Source organism: Lytechinus variegatus, chromosome 6, assembly GCF_018143015.1.
Source record: "Lytechinus variegatus isolate NC3 chromosome 6, Lvar_3.0, whole genome shotgun sequence".
Classification (NCBI taxonomy): Eukaryota; Metazoa; Echinodermata; class Echinoidea; order Temnopleuroida; family Toxopneustidae; genus Lytechinus; species Lytechinus variegatus.
Window position 1 is genome coordinate 36311583 of NC_054745.1, and position 25654 is coordinate 36337236.

At 37.5% G+C, this 25654-nt stretch overlaps 4 protein-coding genes across 4 annotated transcripts; all 4 read left to right on the forward strand.

Moving 5' to 3' along the window:
* The first annotated feature begins 4381 nt into the window (after nucleotides 1–4381).
* LOC121417779 (serine/threonine-protein phosphatase 6 regulatory ankyrin repeat subunit A-like) lies at nucleotides 4382–7833 on the forward strand. Its single transcript, XM_041611515.1, has 5 exons — nucleotides 4382–5557; nucleotides 5609–6746; nucleotides 6837–7097; nucleotides 7431–7636; nucleotides 7822–7833. Exons 1-5 carry the CDS (start codon nucleotides 4382–4384, stop codon nucleotides 7831–7833), a joined length of 2793 nt encoding a protein of 930 aa, XP_041467449.1.
* A 7-nt stretch (nucleotides 7834–7840) lies between these two features.
* LOC121417780 (serine/threonine-protein phosphatase 6 regulatory ankyrin repeat subunit B-like) lies at nucleotides 7841–14873 on the forward strand. Its single transcript, XM_041611516.1, has 8 exons — nucleotides 7841–8428; nucleotides 8525–9121; nucleotides 9311–10111; nucleotides 10223–10760; nucleotides 10896–11972; nucleotides 12078–13168; nucleotides 14445–14602; nucleotides 14867–14873. Exons 1-8 carry the CDS (start codon nucleotides 7841–7843, stop codon nucleotides 14871–14873), a joined length of 4857 nt encoding a protein of 1618 aa, XP_041467450.1.
* Nucleotides 14874–14992: 119 nt separating this feature from the next.
* Nucleotides 14993–16276, forward strand: LOC121417781. The gene is made up of 3 exons (XM_041611517.1): nucleotides 14993–15031; nucleotides 15414–15746; nucleotides 15933–16276. The coding sequence occupies exons 2-3, from the start codon at nucleotides 15494–15496 to the stop codon at nucleotides 16274–16276; spliced, it is 597 nt and encodes a 198-aa protein (XP_041467451.1). The 5' UTR covers nucleotides 14993–15031; nucleotides 15414–15493.
* A 1881-nt stretch (nucleotides 16277–18157) lies between these two features.
* On the forward strand, nucleotides 18158–25168 carry LOC121416617. Its single transcript, XM_041610103.1, has 8 exons — nucleotides 18158–18259; nucleotides 20700–20859; nucleotides 21418–21463; nucleotides 21779–22059; nucleotides 22499–22514; nucleotides 23235–23494; nucleotides 23717–23824; nucleotides 24699–25168. Exons 2-8 carry the CDS (start codon nucleotides 20739–20741, stop codon nucleotides 25067–25069), a joined length of 1203 nt encoding a protein of 400 aa, XP_041466037.1. The 5' UTR covers nucleotides 18158–18259; nucleotides 20700–20738; the 3' UTR covers nucleotides 25070–25168.
* Nucleotides 25169–25654: the final 486 nt, after the last annotated feature.

Sequence of the window (25654 nt, forward strand, 5' to 3'; positions counted from 1 at the left end):
CAGTTTGTAACAGAGCTGATATTTGATTTTGTGTTAAAAATAAATATTTCAAATATATTGACTAATGACAAAGAGTAAGTTCTTAGAGACGTGTGAGGCCTTTGCACAACTAGTCTTTTTTAAGTAATTTCCTATATAGAATATAGGCCTTCTGGTACATGTATTGACTTGTTCTGAAGTTTTCCCAACCTGAAATACAAATCACAGAGTATACATTTGCAGCAATTTGGTAGTGCATCATCTGTTGGACAAAGTTCAGTAGTAGCTATGATTCATGACTGAGAATGATGAAAAGACATGCCAGTAGTGTGAAGGAATGATAGAGAGAAAGGGTGAGATGAGTTGAAGGAGATTGATTCGGAGAAAAATATATTGCGAAGCAAGAGGGGAGAATAGGAGAGTATACCCAAGCAGAAAAAATGAACAAAAAAAAAAGTTTGAGGAAAATTGGACAAGTAAAAGAAAGATATGAAATTTTGATTATATGAAAACTGGGAAAATCACAAGACAAATCGCCGATTTTATGAAGTCATTGATGCACCACTAACCATTTATTTTGTTTACAAATGTATTTATACCGCAAAAATTAATTATTTGACCAATAACATGATTTTTTCAGAACTCTAAGTTTACATTTTCATATTGTCATGTAGGTCTTCTTAAAACGCTTAATGAACTCGAAATATTGAGCTCGACTAAATGTTTATACCTTTCATCACTTAAATATAGATATTGAATAATAAATTCATATTTTCAAGGTTGTTAAAGAAAACTATAAAGCTTATAATAATGGAAATACGAAAAGCATATCTTTTATCAAGATATCCTGGTAAAAGTTTTGAGGAAATCACTGAATTTTCGAAAAAAAAGTAAAATTTAGTTGTACTAAATACATGGTTAGTAGTGCACCTGTGATGTCAACCGACAAATTGACAATTGCCTGGTGATATTCATTTCGTCAAATATTCATAACTTTCGTATTAGTTGTCCGATTTCCCCCTCAAACATTTTAATTTTGTCAATCTGATTTTTCTGGTTCTATTGAAAAAAAAATTTTGGGAGACTTTCCATTTAAACAAAATTTAGAAAGAAAGAATTGAAGAATAGGGGGGTATAGAGAAGATCTATAAAATCATAGCGCATATCACTGCAGAAGCAGTCCCTGTGTACTTTGTAAATAGCTACGGAGAAAAGCAAAAGTATCAAGGTGTGCATATAAAAAAAATACAGACAAATTTCATCAACAAAATGTGTCTAATTTGACGACGATAAATTAAAGGTCTTTAGAATTGGGCAAAAAAGTTTAATAAGCAATGCAGAATACAAATAGGGGAATGCTGGAGAGAGTGAAATGTGTGGTCACCGCGTGAGACTCTTGCGCGAGCCGTTTCTGCGGCGGTTTTCATTATTTTGGCGGAGCAGTGGTGTAAATAAAAAATACGCCGCCGCGCTACATTGTCTCTGGTGACGATAATGTCGAAACGGTGATACGACGAAATTGAGTTCCTTTTCCGCAGAATCATGCATTTTTCAAGAAAGAGTGATGCAAGTACTTGCTTGAAAATATTCTGAAGACATTTCAACGATTCATTTTGATTCTAGGTAAGTTAAGCTTCTTTAAACTCGGATCATTTTTGTCGCCACTGTTCAGATATGCTTCTGCAGCGATGAGCGGATCGTGCCGCCCTGGCTAGCCGTCCGGCCGTACTGTACTAGGCCGTACGCCTTCACAATTAGCCGCTGAGTGTACTGAACGCGAAGGTTCGGGAAAGCCCCCCCCCCCGGTTGTGCCATTTGGGGGCACCTTTCGGCCAAACCGGGGGGGGGGGGCTTTGGACGAATCTTCGCGTTAGTGTCAACACCCCCTAACGCGACAGCACCCACCCTTTCGGCATAAGCCGTAATTAATACCGTCACAGATCCCCTACAACCAGTTGTCAGAACAAACAAAATAAAACCAGGTGGGTGTTTCATAAAGCTGTTCGTAAGTTAAGAGCGACTTTAAGAACGACTGGTGATCCTTTCTTGTGGTGAATGGTATATTCATTGGCGATGGTTTAGTTCATAAGAAAGGTTCACCAGTCGTTCTTAAAGTCGCTCTTATCTTACGAACAGCTTTATGAAACGGCCCCCAGGAAAAGATAGTAAGAGGTCCATAGGGGATGCGGTGGATTCAAATCGGGAATTCGTTGACAAGCAGTATCCCCGACCCCCCCCCCAAAAAAAAAAAAAACAAAAAAAAACAGAAAACATGGATATGGGGAAGAACGGGAAATTAGGGTGATAAAATGCATATGGTCCGTGGTCCATTTGATAATCCGTCTGATCCCCCTCCCTTTCCCTGAATTCTCTCATTTTTTACTTATATTTGCGGTACAATTATTATTCAATGGCACTCATAAAAGCTTTGCTGAAAATTACACAATGAGAGAAGAATAAAAATGATATAAAGACGAAAATGATCAACGAAATAAAAACATTGGAAAAAATGTTTTGACTTGTGATAATCTGAAATTGAAACTGAGCAACATTTTTCCAGAATGTTCCTTTTTCCTTCCCTTTTTGCCCATTCAGGTGCAGTTCTTAAAGGTCAAGTCCATCCTAGAAAAACTCTGACTTGAATAACTAAAAAAAAATTTAACTAGCATAATGCTGAAAATTTCATCGAAATCGGATGTAAATTAAGAAAGTTATGACATTTTAAAGTTTCGCTTATTTTTCACAAAATAGTGATATGCACAACTAGGTGATTTAGCCGATGATGTCCATTACTCACTATTTTTTTTTTGTTTTCTATTGTTTGAATTATACAATATTTCATTTTTTATAGATTTGACAATAACGACCAACTTGAACTGAACCATATAGTATTAAAAAGTTTTAATTCCACATGTTCAGGGAAGAATTAATCATTGTATCACTTGACAATGAGGAGAAATTGAAATATTCCATATTTCGTGTAATAAAATAAAAAGAAATAAAGTGGATGACGTCATAGTCTCCTAATTTGCATACCAGCCAGGATGTGCATATAACTGTTTGTGAAATTTAGCGAAACTTGAAAATGTAATAAATTTCTTATTTTACATCTGACATTGATGAAATTTTCACTGTTATTCTTGTTGGATTTTTCTCCTTTTATTCGAATTAACTTCTTGTTATAGTGTACTTGTCCTTTAAGTAATTCAACCTAGCTAGAATAATAAATCAGCCAAGAAAATATCATGTTTAATCAGTAAAGATGTAAAGTTATTCAGTCAGTATTGTAATGATGTTTGTTCCTTTGCGTTCAAAGCAATCTAAAGGTGATAACATTTTAGGTTAATCATTTTGTTTACATAGAATTATGGATCTAAAGTTCACTAATCACTATTAATATATAATAATGACAAATATCACATGAACTTTGAGATGTGCTGGTTTACATTGCACATGCACTGCCATGATTTAGAATGTGCCTCGCAAATATTCTGCCGATTGTTTTTTTTTTGTAGTACCCTCAGTTGTACCAATGAAGGTGGGCCTATACGTTTTTGTGATAAAAAGTAACAGCAGATTCAAGAACTTCATTCAGATCAACCTCAACATGGATGTCTTTGGGAACGGTACAATGAAATAAAATACTTCTGCCCCGAAACTAAATCTCATGCTATTTTCGTTAGACCTGCGAATGTTTGGCAGTGTTGTACAGTTCATGTATAAGGTAAAGTCGATTCAATTCTTGATACCATACCAACGGATCAACAGGATCAAGGCATTAATTATGCAGTACTGCAAGGTGACCATTAAGCAGTAGAAAGTCCGTTGAAGCAAGGATCAAACATTAATCAAACTGCCGCTAATGGAAGCATATTTCGACTACGAAGATAATTTCTTTGAAGTTCAAATTCGAAATAATTTCGACTTTTTATGTTGTATACCACTAGGTGTGGATCAACCGAATCACGGTCATCAGAGTGCACTATAAAGTTACGAGGTGATCGCTAAGCAGTTGGCAGTCTACAGCAGAGCTCAAGCGTAAAACTGATCAGACAATAGAAACATGTTTCTGCATCCAAAAGTAACTTATTTTCGGTTTACAGTAGACCTACGGTCGTCGGGCTCTGTAAGATTACTAGCTGGATTCTGATGCATGATGTCATTAATTGGCCTGTATTGATCAACACAATCAAGACCTTTCAATGCATTTTATTGAGGTGATCAACAAGCAATTGAAACTCGACTGCAACAAGACTCAAACATAAAATCAATTATACCAGAAGAGGAACACATTTCTGCAACTAACATAACTGATATGACGTTTACATTAGACCCGAGGTAATCGGGCTGGGTTCTAGGGTGCATGATGAAATATAGTGAGTGACGTCATACAATTGCCAGTATGGATCGTCAGTATCAAGATCTTCAGAATGCAGTGTCACAAGATGATCTTAAAGCGGTCAAAGTCATATTAAAACAAGATACTAACGTAAACCAACCAGATCAAAATGGAAACATTCCATTACACATGGCTGCACAACGTGGCAAGAAAGATATCGTGGAGTTTCTGATTAAACATGGTGGTGATGTAGAGAAGAAGAATGAATATGGACAAACACCCTTACATCTTGCTGCATCATATGGAAGCCTTAAAGCAACCAAGGTGATACTCAGGCACGGTGGAAATGTGTACAAAGAGGACAACGCAGGCTACAGTGCATTACTGAACACTGTAAAGAATGGTCACAAGGATGTAGTGCAGTACTTCATCAGCCAAGGCACCAGTGTGAATAAGGTCAATAGTAATGGATTGACGCCGTTGTATATCGCTGCCGGTTTTGGCAAGATTGACATGGTGAAATACTTGATCAGTAATGGAGCCGATGTACATTGTGCACAGGAAAACTATTTATTGCCATTGGCATACGCTTCATCATTTGGCCATGTAGAGGTAGTGAAATATCTTGTAAATCAAGGAGCTAAAGTGAATAAAGGAGGGAGTGATGGTCGGACTGCATTACATAATGCTGCTCAGAATGGTCATCTTGATGTAACCAGACATTTGATCAGTAAAGGAGCTGAGGTGAATAGGGTTGATGGTAATGGTTACAGTGCATTGCGTGTTTCTGCTTTCAATGGTCATATTGAGGTTACCAAATATCTGATTAGTCAGGGAGCTGAGGTCAATAGGAAAGATGATATTGGCTGGACTCCTTTACATGTTGCTGCTCAAGAAGGTCATCTGGATACATGTGAATATCTGATCAGTCAAGGAGCTGAGGTGAATAAAGGAAAGAATGATGGTGGGACTGCATTGCACAGTGCTGCTCAGAATGGTCATCTTGATGTAACCAGATATTTGATAAATCAAGGAGCCGAGGTGAATAGGGTTGATAGTAATGGTTACAGTGCATTGCGTGAATCTGCTTTCAATGGTCATGTTGAGGTCATCAAATATTTGATTAGTCAGGGAGCTGAGGTGAATATGGGGGATTATAAGGGTGCGACTCCTTTAATTGTTGCTGCTCAAGAAGGTCATCTGAAAACATGTGAATATCTGATCAGTCAAGGAGCTGAGGTGAATAAAGGAATGAATGATGGTGGGACTGCATTACACAGTGCTGCTCAGAAGGGTCACCTTGATGTAACCAGATATTTGATAAATCAAGGAGCCGAGGTGAATAGGGTTGATAGTAATGGTTACAGTGCATTGCGTGTATCTGCTTTCGAGGGTCATATTGAGGTTATTAAATATCTGATTAGTCAAGGAGCTGAAGTCAATAGGAAAGATGATATTGGCTCGACTCCTTTACACGTTGCTGCTCAAGAAGGTCATCTGGACACATGTGAATATCTGATCAGTCAAGGAGCTGAGGTGAATAAAGGAAGGAATGATGGATGGACTGCATTGCACAGTGCTGCTAAGAATGGTCATCTTGATGTAACCAGATATTTGATAAATCAAGGAGCCGAGGTGAATAGGGTTGATAGTAAAGGTTACAGTGCATTGCGTGAATCTGCTTTCAATGGTCATGTTGAGGTCATCAAATATTTGATTAGTCAGGGAGCTGAGGTGAATATGGGGGATTATAAGGGTGCGACTCCTTTAATTGTTGCTGCTCAAGAAGGACATCTGAAAACATGTGAATATCTGATCAGTCAAGGAGCTGAGGTGAATAAAGGAAAGAATGATGGTGGGACTGCATTGCACAGTGCTGCTCAGAAGGGTCACCTTGATGTAACCAGATATTTGATAAATCAAGGAGCCGAGGTGAATAGGGTTGATAGTAATGGTTACAGTGCATTGCGTGAATCTGCTTTCAATGGTCATATTGAGGTCATCAAATATTTGATTAGTCAAGGAGCTGAAGTCAATAGGAAAGATGATTTTGGCTCGACTCCTTTACACGTTGCTGCTCAAGAAGGTCATCTGGATACATGTGAATATCTGATCAGTCAAGGAGCTGAGGTGAATAAAGGAATGAATGATGGTGGGACTGCATTGCACAGTGCTGCTCAGAACGGTCATCTTGATGTAACCAGATATTTGATAAATCAAGGAGCTGAGGTGAATAGGGTTGATAGTAATGGTTACAGTGCATTGCGTGAATCTGCTTTCAATGGTCATGTTGAGGTCATCAAATATTTGATTAGTCAGGGAGCTGAGGTGAATATGGGGGATAATAAGGGTGCGACTCCTTTAATTGTTGCTGCTCAAGAAGGACATCTGAAAACATGTGAATATCTGATCAGTCAAGGAGCTGAGGTGAATAAAGGAAGGAATGATGGTGGGACTGCATTACACAGTGCTGCTCAGAAGGGTCACCTTGATGTAACCAAATATCTGATAAATCAAGGAGCTGAGGTGAATAGGGTTGATAATAATGGTTACAGTGCATTGCGTGTATCTGCTTTCGAGGGTCATATTGAGGTTATTAAATATCTGATTAGTCAAGGAGCTGAAGTCAATAGGAAAGATGATATTGGCTCGACTCCTTTACACGTTGCTGCTCAAGAAGGTCATCTGGACACATGTGAATATCTGATCAGTCAAGGAGCTGAGGTGAATAAAGGAAGGAATGATGGATGGACTGCATTGCACAGTGCTGCTAAGAATGGTCATCTTGATGTAACCAGATATTTGATAAATCAAGGAGCTGAGGTGAATAGGGTTGATAGTAAAGGTTATAGTGCATTGCGTGAATCTGCTTTCGAGGGTCATATTGAGGTAATCAAATATTTGATTAGTCAGGGAGCTGAGGTGAATATGGGGGATAATAAGGGTGCGACTCCTTTAATTGTTGCTGCTCAAGAAGGACATCTGAAAACATGTGAATATCTGATCAGTCAAGGAGCTGAGGTGAATAAAGGAAAGAATGATGGTGGGACTGCATTACACAGTGCTGCTCAGAAGGGTCACCTTGATGTAACCAAATATCTGATAAATCAAGGAGCTGAGGTGAATAGGGTTGATAATAATGGTTACAGTGCATTGCGTGTATCTGCTTTCGAGGGTCATATTGAGGTTATTAAATATCTGATTAGTCAAGGAGCTGAAGTCAATAGGAAAGATGATATTGGCTCGACTCCTTTACACGTTGCTGCTCAAGAAGGTCATCTGGACACATGTGAATATCTGATCAGTCAAGGAGCTGAGGTGAATAAAGGAAGGAATGATGGATGGACTGCATTGCACAGTGCTGCTAAGAATGGTCATCTTGATGTAACCAGATATTTGATAAATCAAGGAGCTGAGGTGAATAGGGTTGATAGTACAGGTTATAGTGCATTGCGTGAATCTGCTTTCAATGGTCATGTTGAGGTCATCAAATATTTGATTAGTCAGGGAGCTGAGGTGAATATGGGGGATAATAAGGGTGCGACTCCTTTAATTGTTGCTGCTCAAGAAGGTCATCTGAAAACATGTGAATATCTGATCAGTCAAGGAGCTGAGGTGAATAAAGGAAAGAATGATGGTGGGACTGCATTGCTCAGTGCTGCTCAGAAGGGTCACCTTGATGCAACCAGATATCTGATAAATCAAGGAGCTGAGGTGAATAGGGTTGATAGTAATGGTTACAGTGCATTGTGTGTATCTGCTTTCGAGGGTCATATTGAGGTTATTAAATATCTGATTAGTCAAGGAGCTGAAGTCAATAGGAAAGATGATATTGGCTCGACTCCTTTACACGTTGCTGCTCAAGAAGGTCATCTGGACACATGTGAATATCTGATCAGTCAAGGAGCTGAGGTGAATAAAGGAAGGAATGATGGATGGACTGCATTGCACAGTGCTGCTAAGAACGGTCATCTTGATGTAACCAGATATTTGATAAATCAAGGAGCCGAGGTGAATAGGGTTGATAGTAAAGGTTACAGTGCATTGCGTGAATCTGCTTTCAATGGTCATGTTGAGGTCATCAAATATTTGATTAGTCAGGGAGCTGAGGTGAATATGAGGGATTATAAGGGTGCGACTCCTTTAATTGTTGCTGCTCAAGAAGGACATCTGAAAACATGTGAATATCTGATCAGTCAAGGAGCTGAGGTGAATAAAGGAAAGAATGATGGTTGGACTGCATTGCACAGTGCTGCTCAGAACGGTCATCTTGATGTAACCAGATATTTGATAAATCAAGGAGCCGAGGTGAATAGGGTTGATAGTAAAGGTTACAGTGCATTGCGTGAATCTGCTTTCAATGGTCATGTTGAGGTCATCAAATATTTGATTAGTCAGGGAGCTGAGGTGAATATGGGGGATTATAAGGGTGCGACTCCTTTAATTGTTGCTGCTCAAGAAGGACATCTGAAAACATGTGAATATCTGATCAGTCAAGGAGCTGAGGTGAATAAAGGAAGGAATGATGGTGGGACTGCATTGCTCAGTGCTGCTCAGAAGGGTCACCTTGATGCAACCAGATATCTGATAAATCAAGGAGCTGAGGTGAATAGGGTTGATAGTAATGGTTACAGTGCATTGTGTGTATCTGCTTTCGAGGGTCATATTGAGGTTATTAAATATCTGATTAGTCAAGGAGCTGAAGTCAATAGGAAAGATGATATTGGCTCGACTCCTTTACACGTTGCTGCTCAAGAAGGTCATCTGGACACATGTGAATATCTGATCAGTCAAGGAGCTGAGGTGAATAAAGGAAGGAATGATGGATGGACTGCATTGCACAGTGCTGCTAAGAATGGTCATCTTGATGTAACCAGATATTTGATAAATCAAGGAGCTGAGGTGAATAGGGTTGATAGTAAAGGTTATAGTGCATTGCGTGAATCTGCTTTCAATGGTCATGTTGAGGTCATCAAATATTTGATTAGTCAGGGAGCTGAGGTGAATATGGGGGATTATAAGGGTGCGACTCCTTTAATTGTTGCTGCTCAAGAAGGACATCTGAAAACATGTGAATATCTGATCAGTCAAGGAGCTGAGGTGAATAAAGGAAAGAATGATGGTGGGACTGCATTGCACAGTGCTGCTCAGAAGGGTCACCTTGATGTAACCAGATATTTGATAAATCAAGGAGCTGAGGTGAATAGGGTTGATAGTAATGGTTACAGTGCATTGTGTGTATCTGCTTTCGAGGGTCATATTGAGGTTATTAAATATCTGATTAGTCAAGGAGCTGAAGTCAATAGGAAAGATGATATTGGCTCGACTCCTTTACACGTTGCTGCTCAAGAAGGTCATCTGGACACATGTGAATATCTGATCAGTCAAGGAGCTGAGGTGAATAAAGGATGGAATGATGGTGGGACTGCATTGCACAGTGCTGCTAAGAATGGTCATCTTGATGTAACCAGACATTTGATTAGTAAAGGAGCTGAGGTGAATAGGGATGATAGTAATGGTTACAGTGCATTGGGGGAATCTGCTTTCAATGGTCATGTTGAGGTCATCAAATTTCTGATCAGTCAAGGAGCGGAGGTCAATAAAGGAAGGAATGATGGATGGACTGCATTGCACAGTGCTGCTAAGAACGGTCATCTTGATGTAACCAGATATTTGATAAATCAAGGAGCCGAGGTGAATAGGGTTGATAGTAATGGTTACAGTGCATTGCGTGAATCTGCTTTCAATGGTCATGTTGAGGTCATCAAATATTTGATTAGTCAGGGAGCTGAGGTGAATATGGGGGATTATAAGGGTGCGACTCCTTTAATTGTTGCTGCTCAAGAAGGACATCTGAAAACATGTGAATATCTGATCAGTCAAGGAGCTGAGGTGAATAAAGGAAGGAATGATGGTGGGACTGCATTACACAGTGCTGCTCAGAAGGGTCACCTTGATGTAACCAAATATCTGATAAATCAAGGAGCTGAGGTGAATAGGGTTGATAATAATGGTTACAGTGCATTGCGTGTATCTGCTTTCGAGGGTCATATTGAGGTTATTAAATATCTGATTAGTCAAGGAGCTGAAGTCAATAGGAAAGATGATATTGGCTCGACTCCTTTACACGTTGCTGCTCAAGAAGGTCATCTGGACACATGTGAATATCTGATCAGTCAAGGAGCTGAGGTGAATAAAGGAAGGAATGATGGATGGACTGCATTGCACAGTGCTGCTAAGAATGGTCATCTTGATGTAACCAGATATTTGATAAATCAAGGAGCTGAGGTGAATAGGGTTGATAGTACAGGTTACAGTGCATTGCGTGAATCTGCTTTCAATGGTCATGTTGAGGTCATCAAATATTTGATTAGTCAGGGAGCTGAGGTGAATATGGGGGATTATAAGGGTGCGACTCCTTTAATTGTTGCTGCTCAAGAAGGTCATCTGAAAACATGTGAATATCTGATCAGTCAAGGAGCTGAGGTGAATAAAGGAATGAATGATGGTGGGACTGCATTACACATTGCTGCTCAGAAGGGTCACCTTGATGCAACCAGATATCTGATAAATCAAGGAGCTGAGGTGAATAGGGTTGATAGTAATGGTTACAGTGCATTGTGTGTATCTGCTTTCGAGGGTCATATTGAGGTTATTAAATATCTGATTAGTCAAGGAGCTGAAGTCAATAGGAAAGATGATATTGGCTCGACTCCTTTACACGTTGCTGCTCAAGAAGGTCATCTGGACACATGTGAATTTCTGATCAGTCAAGGAGCGGAGGTCAATAAAGGAAGGAATGATGGTGGGACTGCATTGCACAGTGCTGCTCGGAAGGGTCACCTTGATGTAACCAGATATTTGATAAGTCAAGGAGCCGAGGTGAATAGGGTTGATAGTAATGGTTTCAGTGCATTGCATGGTTCTGCTTGCAGTGGTCATGTTGAGGTCATGAAATATTTGATTAGTCAGGGAGCTGAGGTGAATAAAGGAGGGGATTATGGTTTGAACCCTTTGCACTTTGCTGCTCAGAAGGGTCATCTTGGTACATGTGATTATCTGCTCAGTCAAGGAGCTGAGGTGAAAAATGGAGATGATGATGGCTGGAATCTGTTTAATGCTGCTTCCGACGGTCATACATCCATTGTCAAATATCTCATCAGTCAAGGTGCAGAGGTCAATGAGGAAGATTCGAAGGACTGTACCCCGTTACATTACGCTGCTAAAGCAGCTCATTTTGTCACCTGCAATTATCTGCTCAGCCAAGGAGCTGAGGTAAAAAACGGAGATATTTACGGATGGTGTCTGTTTAGTGCTTCTTCCTGCGGTCATACATTCATCGCTAAATATCTGATCAGTCAATGTGCTGAGGTTAATAAGGGAGATAGTGACGGCTGCACTCCATTACAGGTTGCTGCTCAAGAAGGTCATCTTCATACATGTCAATATCTGATTTGTCAAGGAGCTGAGGTGAATAGGGTTGATGATAATGGTTACGGTTCAATACATGGTTCTGCTAATAATGGTCATGTTGAGGTCACCAAATATCTGATCAGTCAAGGAGCTGAGGTCAATATGGGAGATATTGAGGGCTTGACTCCTTTACACGTTGCTGCTCAAGAAGGTCATCTGGATACATGTGAATATCTGATCAGTCATGGAGCTGAGGTGAATAAAGGAAGGAATGATGGTGGGACTGCATTACACAGTGCTGCTCAGAATGGTCATCTTGATGTAACCAAACATTTGATCAGTAAAGGAGCTGAGGTGAATAAAGGAGATGGTGATGGTTTGAATCCTTTGCACTATGCTGCTCAGGAGAGTCATCTTGGTACATGTGATTATCTGCTCAGTCAAGGAGCTGAGGTGAAAAACGGAAATGATGGTGGCTGGAATATAATAAATGCTGCTTCCGTCGGTCATACGTTCATTGTCAAATATCTTATCAGTCAAGGAGCAGACGTCAATGAGGAAGATTCAGAGGGCTGTACTCCGTTACACTATGCTGCTAAAGGAGCTCATCTTGGCACCTGCGATTATCTGCTCAGCCAAGGAGCTGAGGTAAAAAAAGGAAATAGTGACGGCTGGACTCTGTTTAGTGCTTCTGCCAACGGTAATACATTCATTGCCAAATATCTGATCAGTCAAGGTGCTGAGGTTAATAAGGGAGATAGTGCCGGCCGCACTCCACTACAAGTTGCTGCTCAAGAAGGTCATCTTGACATGTGCAATTATCTGATCAGTGAAGGATCTGAGGTTGGCGAGGGAGATGGCGATGGTTGGACCCTCTGTAATGCTGCTCTAAACGGTCACCAATTCATCACCAAATGTTTGATCAGACAAGGTGCTAAGGTGAATGATAGATATAGTATTGGTCGAACTGCTTTACACATTGCTGCTCAGAATGACCGTCTTGAAGTCACCAAGTGTCTCATAAGGCATGAGGCAGATGTCAATACGACCGATAATCAGGGATGGACCCCCTTACACGTTGCTGCTAAAGGCGGCCATTTTGATATATGCGAGTATTTGATTGGTCAAGGAGCTGAGGTTAATAATACTGATAATAAAGGTTACACTGCATTACACTTTGCTGTTGAAAGTAGCAATCTCGATATCACCAAGCATTTGCTTCGTCAAGGAGCTAAGGTTAACAAAGAAAATAACCAGGGTGATACACCACTACACATTGCCGTCAAACAAGGTTACTTCGAGCTTGTTCAAGTTCTACTTTCAGGAGGAGCATGCTGCTTTTCTGATAACAAGGACGACCAGACGCCATTACATCACGCATTGACTCTTGGGTTCAAAGATATCACCGATATACTCCTTGCTGATTGGAATTCAAAGGTATTAATATTATTTTACTACAATCATCATCATGAATAATACAATCATTATTTTCCAGTAGTAGTAGTAGAGTAGTAATATAGTAGCGTTTAATAGTTAATTCAACTCCAGTTGACCACAAAGACTACACAGGCTACATAATTTTATAACGGGTACAGGGAAATTAGATACAATAATGCATTATTTGAATTATGGCAATGTGTTTGACCGCAATAGAAATCTTGTCGAGTAAACCGCTTTCGAATAAAATATAAAGTAAATTAGATTACAATGTAGAATATCTTTTTTTATTACATTCTATTTCAATTTGACACGATGTAATATTTGTGTCTGGCATATCAACAGAAAGGAAAAAAATCATCTAGTTTTATCTATGCTTTTGGGTAGTATTACACATATTAAGATAATTCGGTCATTCTGGCTCACATACCAATTGAAAAAAAAAACGCATTACATATTTCAATCCATCAGAACAATCTACCGATTCTTCACATTGCTGTCCTCCGCGGTGATGCATCCCTAGTAGAGAAATTAATTCTTTATGGGTGTGATCTCAACACTCAGTCAACTGATGGTCAGACGTGTCTACACAAAGCCATTAAGTTATGCTACAGGACTGAGAGGACTGTGAAGGAAACTGACACATTAAAAAAGGTGACATGGGCATCCATATCTTTGAACAAAAACAGGAGTAAATGTGAAGTTATAGTTTACAAGAGGGAGAGTTTTTTGATAATCTTCCTTCTTGTTTCTTCCCCTCCCCTCTTTTTCACCAATTGAAAACTGATGCGGCAGGGGGGATCTTGCCACCCGGAATTACACCGTTTCACTTTATTATTATTATTAATGTATTCACCAATGAATTTCCTTTTGTGCCACTACACAGTGGGTTGAAATTAAGGCAAGAGAAACGTATGCATACCTCAACAAAAGCTTATAATAAAATATTGTATTTTTTAGAGATATGTAATCAAATGAAAGTATTTTAAGATTCCCTGGCATACTAATGGAAATTATTCTTAATAATTTCATGGTATCAAGATGGCATTATCACATTATATGTTTTGCTGACATAGACATAGTTGATACTAAATAAAAGCTGGACATATTTTCTAAGGTCACTTTCAAATCTCTAGATTAAAACCTGAAGAAGAGAGTTCCCACTAACAACCTTTAGAATGGCTAAGTAATTAATCTACACAGAAAGGACATTCTTTTGACTTTAGTTTGAACGCAGCCCCGGTAGGAAAATGAGTGACGTGTTATTCTTTTACAGATATCCAGTGAATACTACAATGGGGCGTTACCTCCTGAGAAGGGACTGGTGTTCTATCTTCTTGACAATGGAGCTAGTTTAGATATAAAGGACGATGCAGGCAATCTACCAATCGACTATGCTAAGGATCACGTGATCAATCAGATGATCTTGCTAAGGTTGCATTCTTTGATATGCACTTGGTTTTATTTTATCAAAATTGCTGGCTAAATGTTTTAACATAATTTGTGAGATGTATTATGAGGGCCAACGAAAACGTATTTTATGCTCTGCATTGATTCAAATTGGATTTTTTTTTTCTTGAAAACATTAATACGGACTTCCTTCAGCTTTCACAAAGCCAGCACTTATATTGCGAAATTTAAACATTCATCTGCATACATACGGTAACAAATCCCAGCAAATTGTATATTTTTTTGCAGAAGTTGATGCATTATCATAGTGATTTGTAAATTGCATAATTTATTGAAATGCATGAACTTATTTACTTATATTACAATACATGAAATAAGTTAGATACTGAAGTAAGTATGAATGTTATTGATCTTATTTCAGGTCACCTGTAGAGGATATTGTATATTCAAAAGGTAAGATTTGAAATGTGAGGCATTTATTATTGCTTCTCATTAAATTCACCCCCTAGATTTTGTATCGACATTTGTTTTGCTCACCATGAAAATGATTCCATCTCCAGGTATTAAACATTCAGTTGACAAATTTCTTTTTAATATTACAGTCTAGTTTGACATTTCAAGTTAGTAAAAGTGTTTGATACCCGTTCCAAACGTGTACACGAATGGGAAAATGTAACGTTCATGTAACTAAAAAATTCGCAATGATAATTGCAGATTCTGTAATTTACCGTATTTTGTAGGGATATTTTTTTTCATACGTAAATTTGTATGTACATTTTAACATCTAGTGTAATATTGTAATGCTATTTTACCATTTTAAAAAAATAAACATTAGATGCACCACCAAGCACTAGTTATCTTTCCGTTGAAGCCAAGTCATCTAACAACCACAACGTTGATTTAAGAGACCATGATATGTCCATCTTTATCCCTCCTGGCGCTGTTCTCCATGATAACAAGGGTGAGATCACCCTTACAGTCTTACGAGAGCTACCCGGTATCGACCTCCACGTAGATGAATCAGTGGCTTGTTACGGGATCAGATGTGATCCTCAAAATCTCATTCTCCTCAAACCTGTTAAGATCAAGATACCACACTCTTCAGTGGTCATTAATCCAGATCAAGTGAAACCAGACATCGTTTCTCGTGTATGGGACCTTGTTAAGGGTAAGGTTTTCTGTTGTGATTTTATATATTCTATGCAAAATTCTCAGCATATTTAATATTATTTGTCTCAATCAAGCTTGGTTACCATATTTTAAAACCGTCATTTCATTTCCATCATCACGATGAGAATCTCTCACCATTTCAACAGACATCTTTAACGATTTTTTTGTCCCTTCTTAAATCCAGACCTACCAGTAACTTCGCGAAGAAGAACATCCAACTCATCGGACGAGCCACCATACTGCAAAGTTTTCAAGAGACACCTCGAGCTCTACATCACACACTGTGCTGACTGGTGGGTACTTATTCCTCTAGAACAACATGTGATTCGACAGAAACTACTATGCTCTCCTTACATCCCAGACAGCATAGAGAGAGGACAAGATGTTGACATTCATCTTCATGTTCATGCCAACCTACCAGGGATGGAAGAGGTGAGGGACAACATGTTGCATAGGATAGATGGTTTTGAAGTGTGTGAGGGCGCATGGGCATTTACAAGTAAGGGTGAGCGAGTGTGTGATATATAGGGGTGTTAATCAAGGTACATGCGGATAATTCGTTTTTTCTGTTTCCGAAACGGAAAAAGGAAAAACAGAATATTGAGTGAAAGCCGTTTCTATTTTCATTGTTACAAACAGAAAAACGGTCGTTTTTTATATAATTTGGGTCAGAAATGAAAATATAAAAATAAAAATATTGAGAAACAAACTTATTTTTCATTTTACTGTTTTCTTAAAATTGTTTTTCCAGTTTTTGTTTCCTGCAAATAGAAAAAATAAGTAACTTTTATCAATTCAATTTATCGTTCTGTCATGTGAAAATTAAGAAATTAAATTAAACACTTTAAATTTTGATTTATTTTTTTCGTTTTCGCTTTCACAAATTGAAAATTGAATGCGCTTTCTGATTTCGTTTTTCCGTTTTTGCTTTTGCCAATTGAAAATCAGAAAATTGAAGAATGTCCTCAACATTTAAAAAGGCGCGGTTTCTTTGAGCTGAGCGCTCATCACTAGCCATGCCATGCATAGCAATACTATAGCTGGCACCTACAGCTAGCTAGCGGGGCCGGGCCGGCGCGGCCGGGCAGGGATGGGGAGCCGCCGCGCGCGCGCGCCGGGTGGTGTGCTAGCCACATGTACTGCTCAAAGGAACCGCTTGAGACTGCCACGTTTTTTAACGTTGGGGCATGAATTTTCTGATTTCCAATTGACAAAAGCCAAAACGGAAAAACGAAATCAGAGAGCTTGTTCAATTTTCAATTTTTATAAGCAAACACGGAAAAACGAAATCAGAAAACGTGTTCAATTTTCGATTTCCAAAACATAAAACGGAAAAACGAAATCAGAAAAGGTGTTTAATTCTCAATTTGTGAAACACAAAACAAATTTTAAAATGTTTAATTTAATTTCTTAATTTTCACATGACAAAACGATAAATTGAATTGATAAAAGTTACTTATTTTTTCAATTTGCAGGAAAAAAAAACTGGAAAAACAATTAAAAAAAAGTAAAATGAAAAAAAAAAAACAGTTTGTTTCTCAATATTTTTAATTTTATATTTTCATTTCTGACCCAAAATATAAAAAAACGACCGTTTTTCTCTTTGTAACAATGAAATTAGAAGCGGTTTTCACTCAATATTCTGTTTTTGCTTTTTCCGTTTCGAAAACAGAAAAACAAATTATCCGCATTTACCTTGATTGGGTGTTTACGTCGGTGTGGCAGAAGGAATAATGGTCCTCGGATGAAATACATGTAAGTTTGGCCTCGGATTTCGAAAAAAAATCTGCATTTTATTTCTCGACTTTCTTAGAACGAGGAACGACAGAAGAACAACACCTATCAGAAATAAACCAGTGGTTGTGTTCTAGTGTTTGCCCACGTATCACCAACTCATGGTGATAGGCTAAGTTAGACATATCATATTTCTCCCAATTTTCTTTAACTGGTCCCATGTAATGTTATTTCAATTGGCAATTAGCAAGATCTGGAGATATAGGAATGTGTAGGCCCACTCTCTATTTTGTCCTAAATGCCATTATATTATTATTCCTCTTTTTTTAAATGTGAGACAAATTTCCTCTTTGTGTCAAATTATTAATTTTTATTTTCAGGGAAATTAGAAAATTACGTGGAACATGGAATAATGAAATGATTATGCAATTTCCTAGACCAGCAGCGTATATAGAAGATTGAAAACAGTTCAGATTGTTCCTCAAAGGCCAGCATTATATTTCAGTGTATTGTGTAACTTTATTTGCCAATCACTTATTGTCTTCTTAATATCCCAATTTCTTACATCAACTGGTATTTTGAGTCCGATATCTCTGGGCTTACCGCATAATACAAAAGTATTAAGTCTTCAACTCGTTATTTCACAGGAGATTCAAAGACAAGAGGAAAAAACAGGTGTACAGGTAGGCTCATCCATCAGTTCCAATCAACATTGCGACAAAATCGAGTGATGTTAGTGTGGCATCCTTTCGTGATGATCGAAATGAAAGCAGAAGAGTAAGTGATTAAAAAGGATGTTTTTGTTGAAGTGTTAAAGTGATTGGTTAGCATTGGTTTGACTTTAAAAAAATCTGAGCTAGAAGGTCACACCCTCGGGGGGGGGGGGGGGGCACTTCCATTTACAAGTGGATACCATGCGCGACCATGGGGTCTCGAAAAGCACCCTAAACACGTAATTTCCATTTTCTGAAAATACACCCTTAACAAGTATTGGCGTGTGAAACCCTACCCTTAACAAGTATTGGAAACAAAACGATACTCTTGGCAAATGTACAGGAATGTTTTATTGTTACGGGACCTTCGGTCGTCGGCTTTACCTTATTTGGTTTAGTACGACCCCACTTTCTACACCTCGCGCAAATCGGACTCTAAAAACAAAGTTTTGGGGCAAAAAGGACATCCTTTATAAAATATTTTAAATTTTGTTTTATCATTCCCGCATATTCGACCCTAAACACGTAATTTTCCTAGCGAAATATTTCATTATTTCATTATTTTTGTGTTTTTGACACCCTTATCACGTTATGTATAGTGAGTGAGTGTATTACCGACCGGCCTTGTATTACCGAACGCGCGCATCATATGCGTCAGAAAATAATCAAATACGCTCAAACCTTTGCAACTTCCTTCCAAAGGAAACTTAAATACAAAAATGATGAAAAATTATCAAAAACACAATTTCGAAGTCTTTATATCCTCAAAACAATAAAATATGGTCAAAATAGCTTATCAGCAGATCAGTGACTTTGTTGTTTTCCCAACTTTTCCCCATAGAAAACACACGTTCGGTAATACGATACCTTTTCAAGTGACCAAAATATTTCACTTGCGAAGAGGGGTCCGATTGGAAGCTGATGTCGTAAAAATGAAAAACAATTTCGGCAAAAATTCTGCATGTTTATAATTTGTAGGTATTTGTGTATTTATGGTGAAAGTTTGGTGAATTTTATTGGAATAATGTGTTTGATATGATCAAATTCATGAAAAGTGTTCGGTAATACGATCCACTACCATACGTAAGGTGCCCTATCGTGAAAAGGACATCCTTTTTACGTGTTTTTTTTGGTCGCGCATGGTATCCACTCGCCAATGTATAAGTAGCCCCCCCCGGGGGGGGGGGGTCACACTCGTCACCTGTGTCTGTGATATGTCACAAAAATGAAGCCCAGATAAAAATTGCGTTCGAAAATAAAGTGCTTCAAAAATTGAAATATATAGTGACCGGAAACACCATCTTAATATCATCCCATAGACTTATGTGTACTATTGAGGCGTCTTTAAGACGCCTATTTGCGAAATCGGGGTTTGTCTTTTAGTTCTAGCTTTCTTGTTTTCAGGGTTTATTAGATTTAATACATGCACTTGTACACATGTTTCATCTTGGTTTGAGAATTTTTTAAATCGGCTGCTCACAAAGTTAAACAATGCCTTTAATATGTTGGTGATACACATACGCTCAAAGCGAACTGAAGCCGGCTTACATGTATGCACTGCAAAATCTCCGGCGTTGATTTAACACCAGCCCGGAGTCTATATATGTCCACACCGGAAAAGTATTGAAACAACTCCAGTTTGGAATCAAACCGATGCTGTTTAAATATTATTTTTGTGTTGTTTAAACACCTATCTGGTGTAAGACCAAAACGAAACTGGTGTTGTTTAACACTTTTCCCGTGTGGACACGCGGGCTGGTGCTAAATCAATACCAGAGTTTTGGCAGTGTGAGGCGGCTCGGCTTATGTGTATCACCTCCTTGTTTAAGTTTGAGGCCGGCGTCAGTACTGCAATTAGATGTCTATCACCCCAAGTGGACTCAGACCGGTTCGACCACTGAAATTTATTTGTCCAATAATGTTAAATGTTGACATAAATATTTATGCGACTTGTATCACAGGAATAGTCGATGTGAAGCCGGTTTATGTCTACCAGGCATGCCAGGGGATAGTGATCTTTGGTACACTTTTGGCGTATTTTTATCACCATCGAATTATTTGGCGTGGTAATGACTTTAAAGTCTCTTTCGGATACGGCTTCAAATTCGACGAATGTTTATCAGCATATTTATCTGTAATAAAATTCTTCGATTTTTAAGATAAGAGGATAAAGAAGTAACAATCGTTTTCCTTTCTTACTCTTTGAATTGTAGAAGTTATAATCTTCATTATCATAGTTGTTATCTAATCGGTGCCAATTGGAATATAGGGGTGGTACAAAGACACTACCTGTGAGAGAGCTTGCTTTGAGCTGCATTTTTATGTTTCATAGTGGAACTAGACGAGTAAAAATCGAGCAAAGAACCAAATAACTTCAGGAGAGGGTCGGAGGAACTACCAATCAAGACATTTCCAGCAAGAAGGTAATTTTTCATATTCCTGTAAAAAGGTGCTTTCTTTATACTTTGATCAAATCAAGACTTCATTCTGATTACACACTACAGGTTCTTCTCTTAAAAGACATCCAAAGCAAACTGAAACACATGATCGTTCTACCAGTGACATCACGTGATGAGGATCAAGATTTCCCGGTTACTATCATGATAACACAGAGTGGAAAAATCGATATTTCAATATCTCTTGCTTTTGTCATCAGATGTTCAGGTAAAACACATACTGTCTGCTCTATAATGATTGATTGTTTTCGATAAGAATTATGTTTGTAATCAATGATGAAGACTTATAAAACCTGGAAAGCAGGATTGTATGACATTAAGCCGCAGGTTTGGTCAATGGTTCAGCCGTCAGCCTTTGGCGTTGAATCTTAGAACATTGCTACACTTTCAATAAAATATTGGGAATATGATTATCCGCGAAGAGCTTGATGTCGTGACTTCGTACAATGTTTTTCACGACAATTATTATTATTATGTTTCACTAGAAACAACGCAATTTAATGTTTATTCGTTTGTCCTTTAGCACGATAAACTGGAAAAAAATATGTTTCTGTTTTGTTTATGCTTTCAATATTTGAATTAAATGGACAGGTTTTTTAAAGGAAATGTAAATCATGTTACCCAACCAACCCTAATGAAACCATCAAATCTAAAAATTGTCTGGTATTTTTGCTGACGACGCACAACGCCTAATTTGTTTTTTGATCATCGTTCAAGTGACCAAGTACTATAAATTTTAATTAATTTACACTTTTTGTTTCGACAGGTGAACTTGTGACCGAGCATTCATTACAACCTCCTTCATTCGCACCGTAAGCTATAAGTTTAACATTTGTTATATCCTTTAATACACCTCTCTGTAAAACCAAAAAAAAAGGTGACCCTTCGATATCCATTTCATTGATGAACGAAAACCGGCTTAAGTTCTCCCTTCGTATCCATATATTTATGAAAGTATATGCTGTGAAATTGATGTCTAGCTTTGCTCGCGGGGCTCACCGTCATGGAAGTGCCGAATATGTCCCATCAAAAAAAAAACGAACTTTGGATTACGCCAAACAATCAATAAATAACTGATTTACATTTGACCAAAAGTGCAATCTTTTATTTGATATACCGTGTTTTAGGGTAGCTGACGAAATATCAAGGAGTGACCTCCAGGATATTGATGTCCAGTCCATTGCTGACAAGATGACAGTAAATCAGTACTATGATTTAGGAGTCGCTCTTGGGTTCCGAGTTCAACAGTTAGACGTCATGGAATACAACCGATTCCGAGACAGACAGCAGGCTTTCTATGACATGCTAAAAAAATGGCGACAAACGCAACCCTCTGGTCAAGAAGCAAAGGAAATCCTGCTGTTACTCATGAAATCCTTGGAGTCTTCTACTCAAGACCTAGAATTAGGTTTGCTCTCTATTAACTTACCAATTTGTCATTTTATTTTTCGCTCAATATTTCTAGAAATCTTAAAAATGCACGAAATTCAATAAAAAAAAGTCATTCAACACTCGTTATTGCTTATCACATTATGTTTATATTTTTCTACATCTTGTTTATATATCATGATTAACATATGAATTTAAATCTTCGTTTCTTAGTACGTTACAGATCGGATAACTTATGGCAAAATCCCTGTCACGTACTCATCAATAAAGCGCTATATAATTTAATACCTCTGCCGTAACAAAATCCACCAATTCAATTTCAGAGACATATCAGGCACGTTGGAACGAACATATTTTATCATACCATGCCTAGTAGCCACAAATGAATTAACCTCTAACCCTTCCTATTTTTTTTTTCAACATGTACCTTCTTGTTTGGATTCATCTACATCTAAAAGATATCTCCTCTGTTGGGTGAGTTGGCCTAGTCTAGTTGCTACAAACATTATTTTGATCATGTTGTCATTCGATCGATGGAGAGAATCGCAAATAGAACAATCGATGTAGCTGTGCCATCAAAGAACAAAATAAAAAGTTGTTTTACAATGAAATCGAAGACACTTTTGATATGAAGTTACGGCATTATAATACATGGGACATTTGATATATATCAGGAACATAAACGAAAAATGGTACATGATAGAGATATATACAAGATAATATATTTTGTCTTTGTAAACATGATTACAAAGAAATTTGTTTTTCACTGGTGTAACATTAAATTAGACATGCATGAACAAAATAAAACAAAGAAACAAATAAGTTACTCATGTATAAGCAGATATAAGAAAACATTTACAAAAGTTTGAGTCGTCCAGAGAACTTATCATAGTTATCATCCTTCAAATATTGCAATGATTATCGTTAACATTAGTATTAATATTATTATTATAGTTATCATTATTATTATTATCACTACTATTACTTGTATATTATTATTATTTAACAAGAAGCTTTCCGGGATATCAGTACATCAGTGTCATTATTTCGCTGGGAACAGAAAGAATTTTTTTTTAGCGTTGAGGTTGTGAATTGAATGTGCGTACATACCACAATCACATGTGAATTTATTTTTTTTTAATAGATTTTTTGATGTATTCTTCTTGAAAAAAATATTTCCTACACCTTCAACAGTGAAATCTCGGACAAGTTTCTTGTCGAATTCTCCCGGAAGATCAAAGGAAACAAGTTCTTCGTGATCGGAGAAAAGCTTGGTCTAACGAAAAGAGAGCTTGAACACATTCAGCATAAGAGCTTGTTTAATAGGAGAGATGCTAACATTCAAATGCTTTCCAAGTGGAAAGCATCCCAAACTTCAGAAGATGAAGCTGTGAAGACTTTGAAACGTGTTTGGGAATCTGTCCAGTCTGCTAGAACTGTGAAGAATGAAGAAGGTATGAAGAACAAAGATTTGAAAGCTTAATTTTAAACAAAAGAATGTCATAAAACATATTCTGAGACAATATTGGCACTAAAAAAAACCCTCCACTAGAATGCATATCAAAACTCAGTAAAATCAACTCTAACAATCTAATGTCCCCAATGGCTAAAAAGGAATACCATTATTTAGCTTTTATTCACATTTCTGGTAATCATGCATGTATATTCCTTTTCAGATGAAGATGTTTCACATCAAACAAAGCGAATTCATGTGAAAAGGACCAGATCAGAGGAAACTCATAGCGAGCCTGAAATTTTCGAGTCGATTTTCAATATAGGTGTAGGTAAGAATAGGTTTAGGATTGTAGCTATTAATACTGGTATCGCTGTAAGTATAACAATTATGATTTATTATTATCAATATATTTTTAATTGTTTAAATATTGCGTTAGCAACCAAAAAATAAAAATGATAAATTCAGAAACAAAATCATAATTAGAAATATACAAAACAAAATGACTTGAACAAAATATATATGTTCTCCAAGCCTAGCCGTACTTTTAATGCAAAAAATTATATTGTAAGAATTCAACAGAATAATGGCAAAAATACAAAAGTTTTAGTTATGGTAACGAAAAGGAATTGCAATTGCAATTGGAAAAAAATATGATAAAAAGGATAATTAAACAATAAAACTCTCGCTTATCATGATAATAAAATACAAAGTCATATTTTAGCATAACCAAGACAAAGAATAAAACATCTGTAGTACATTAATTGTATAATTTGAAGAAAAAAAATCTTGCGGCCTTTTGAAAGGGATAAAAAGGACCATCCCCGTAAACGTCCTCGCTTTGATTTTGAGCGTCACATGTTAGTCCCCGGTAATAGGGTGAAAAGCGATTGCAAAAACGTGTATGATTATTGTCTATATTATTATTATTATTGTTAGTAGTAGTAGTAGTAATACATATTACTGTCATAAATATATTTACACGCACAATGACACACCTCTATTGAATTCAATTCAAGTGAACTCTATTTTTTTCCCAATTAACATTGCATTATTTGTTCATATAAAGTATACAAATTCATGCAAATAGATCGTCTGACATGTCTGAACATAGCCCAAAGATTAAACGAATTTAATGAAATATCCTTGTCGGTGTACTTTCTGACACATCTGTACGTGAATTGAAATTACACCCATAATATTAGATGACAGTTCAAGTAGAAGCTCAGAGACACAAAACTCAGAGTATCTTGAGGACCTCCAGCTACATGGTGGGCAACCAGAAGAAGAAGAAATAAGGATCATCGCTCTTCAAGTTACAAGTCTACCGTTGGCACGTGATCTCGGGAAAGCCCTTCGTGTTGGTGATGATATCATTGTTGGATTCATTGATCTATCGAGCCCTTCAGTGATTCGTAATGCGACATTGCAGGTCATCGATAGTTGGTTGGGAAATTTGAAAGAGGAAGAAAGGGAAGAAAAGCTCACTCGGCTTCTCTCAGAGTACAACATCTTAAATGCCAAAGCAGGTATGTTGAATTATAAGAGTAGTTATATAACATTTAATTACAGTTGAAACAAAATTGTCCCCACAGATGGAGTATAGTATACTTTGAGTTAAAGCGTCAAAGTACCGTAGTTCTTATTCACTTCCCGTCGTGGGATTTAATCTCGCCTCAAGCGTTAATATTCTTCAGCGACCTTTTTTTTCAATCAACCAATTTTGGATAGATGAAAGCATTAAAGGTCAAGTCCACCTCAGGAAAAAATATGGATCAGTAGAGAAAAATCAGACAAGCACAATGCTGAAAATTTCATCAAAATTGGATTTAAAATAAGAAAGTTATGACATTTCAAGGTTTCGTTTATTTTTAACAAAATAGTTATATGAACGAGCCAGTTACATCCAAATGATAGAGTCAATGATGTCACTCACTATTTATTTTGTTTTTTATTGTTTGAATTACACAATATTTCAACTTTTACGAATTTGACGATGAGGACCTCCTTGCCTGAACCACAAAATGTTAAAATAATGGAATACCATGTGTTCATAGAGGAATGAAACTTCTTTTCACATGACAATGACGAAAAAATAAAAATATTTCATATAACAAAATATAAAACAAATAGTGAGTGATGTCATCAGTTCTTCATTTGC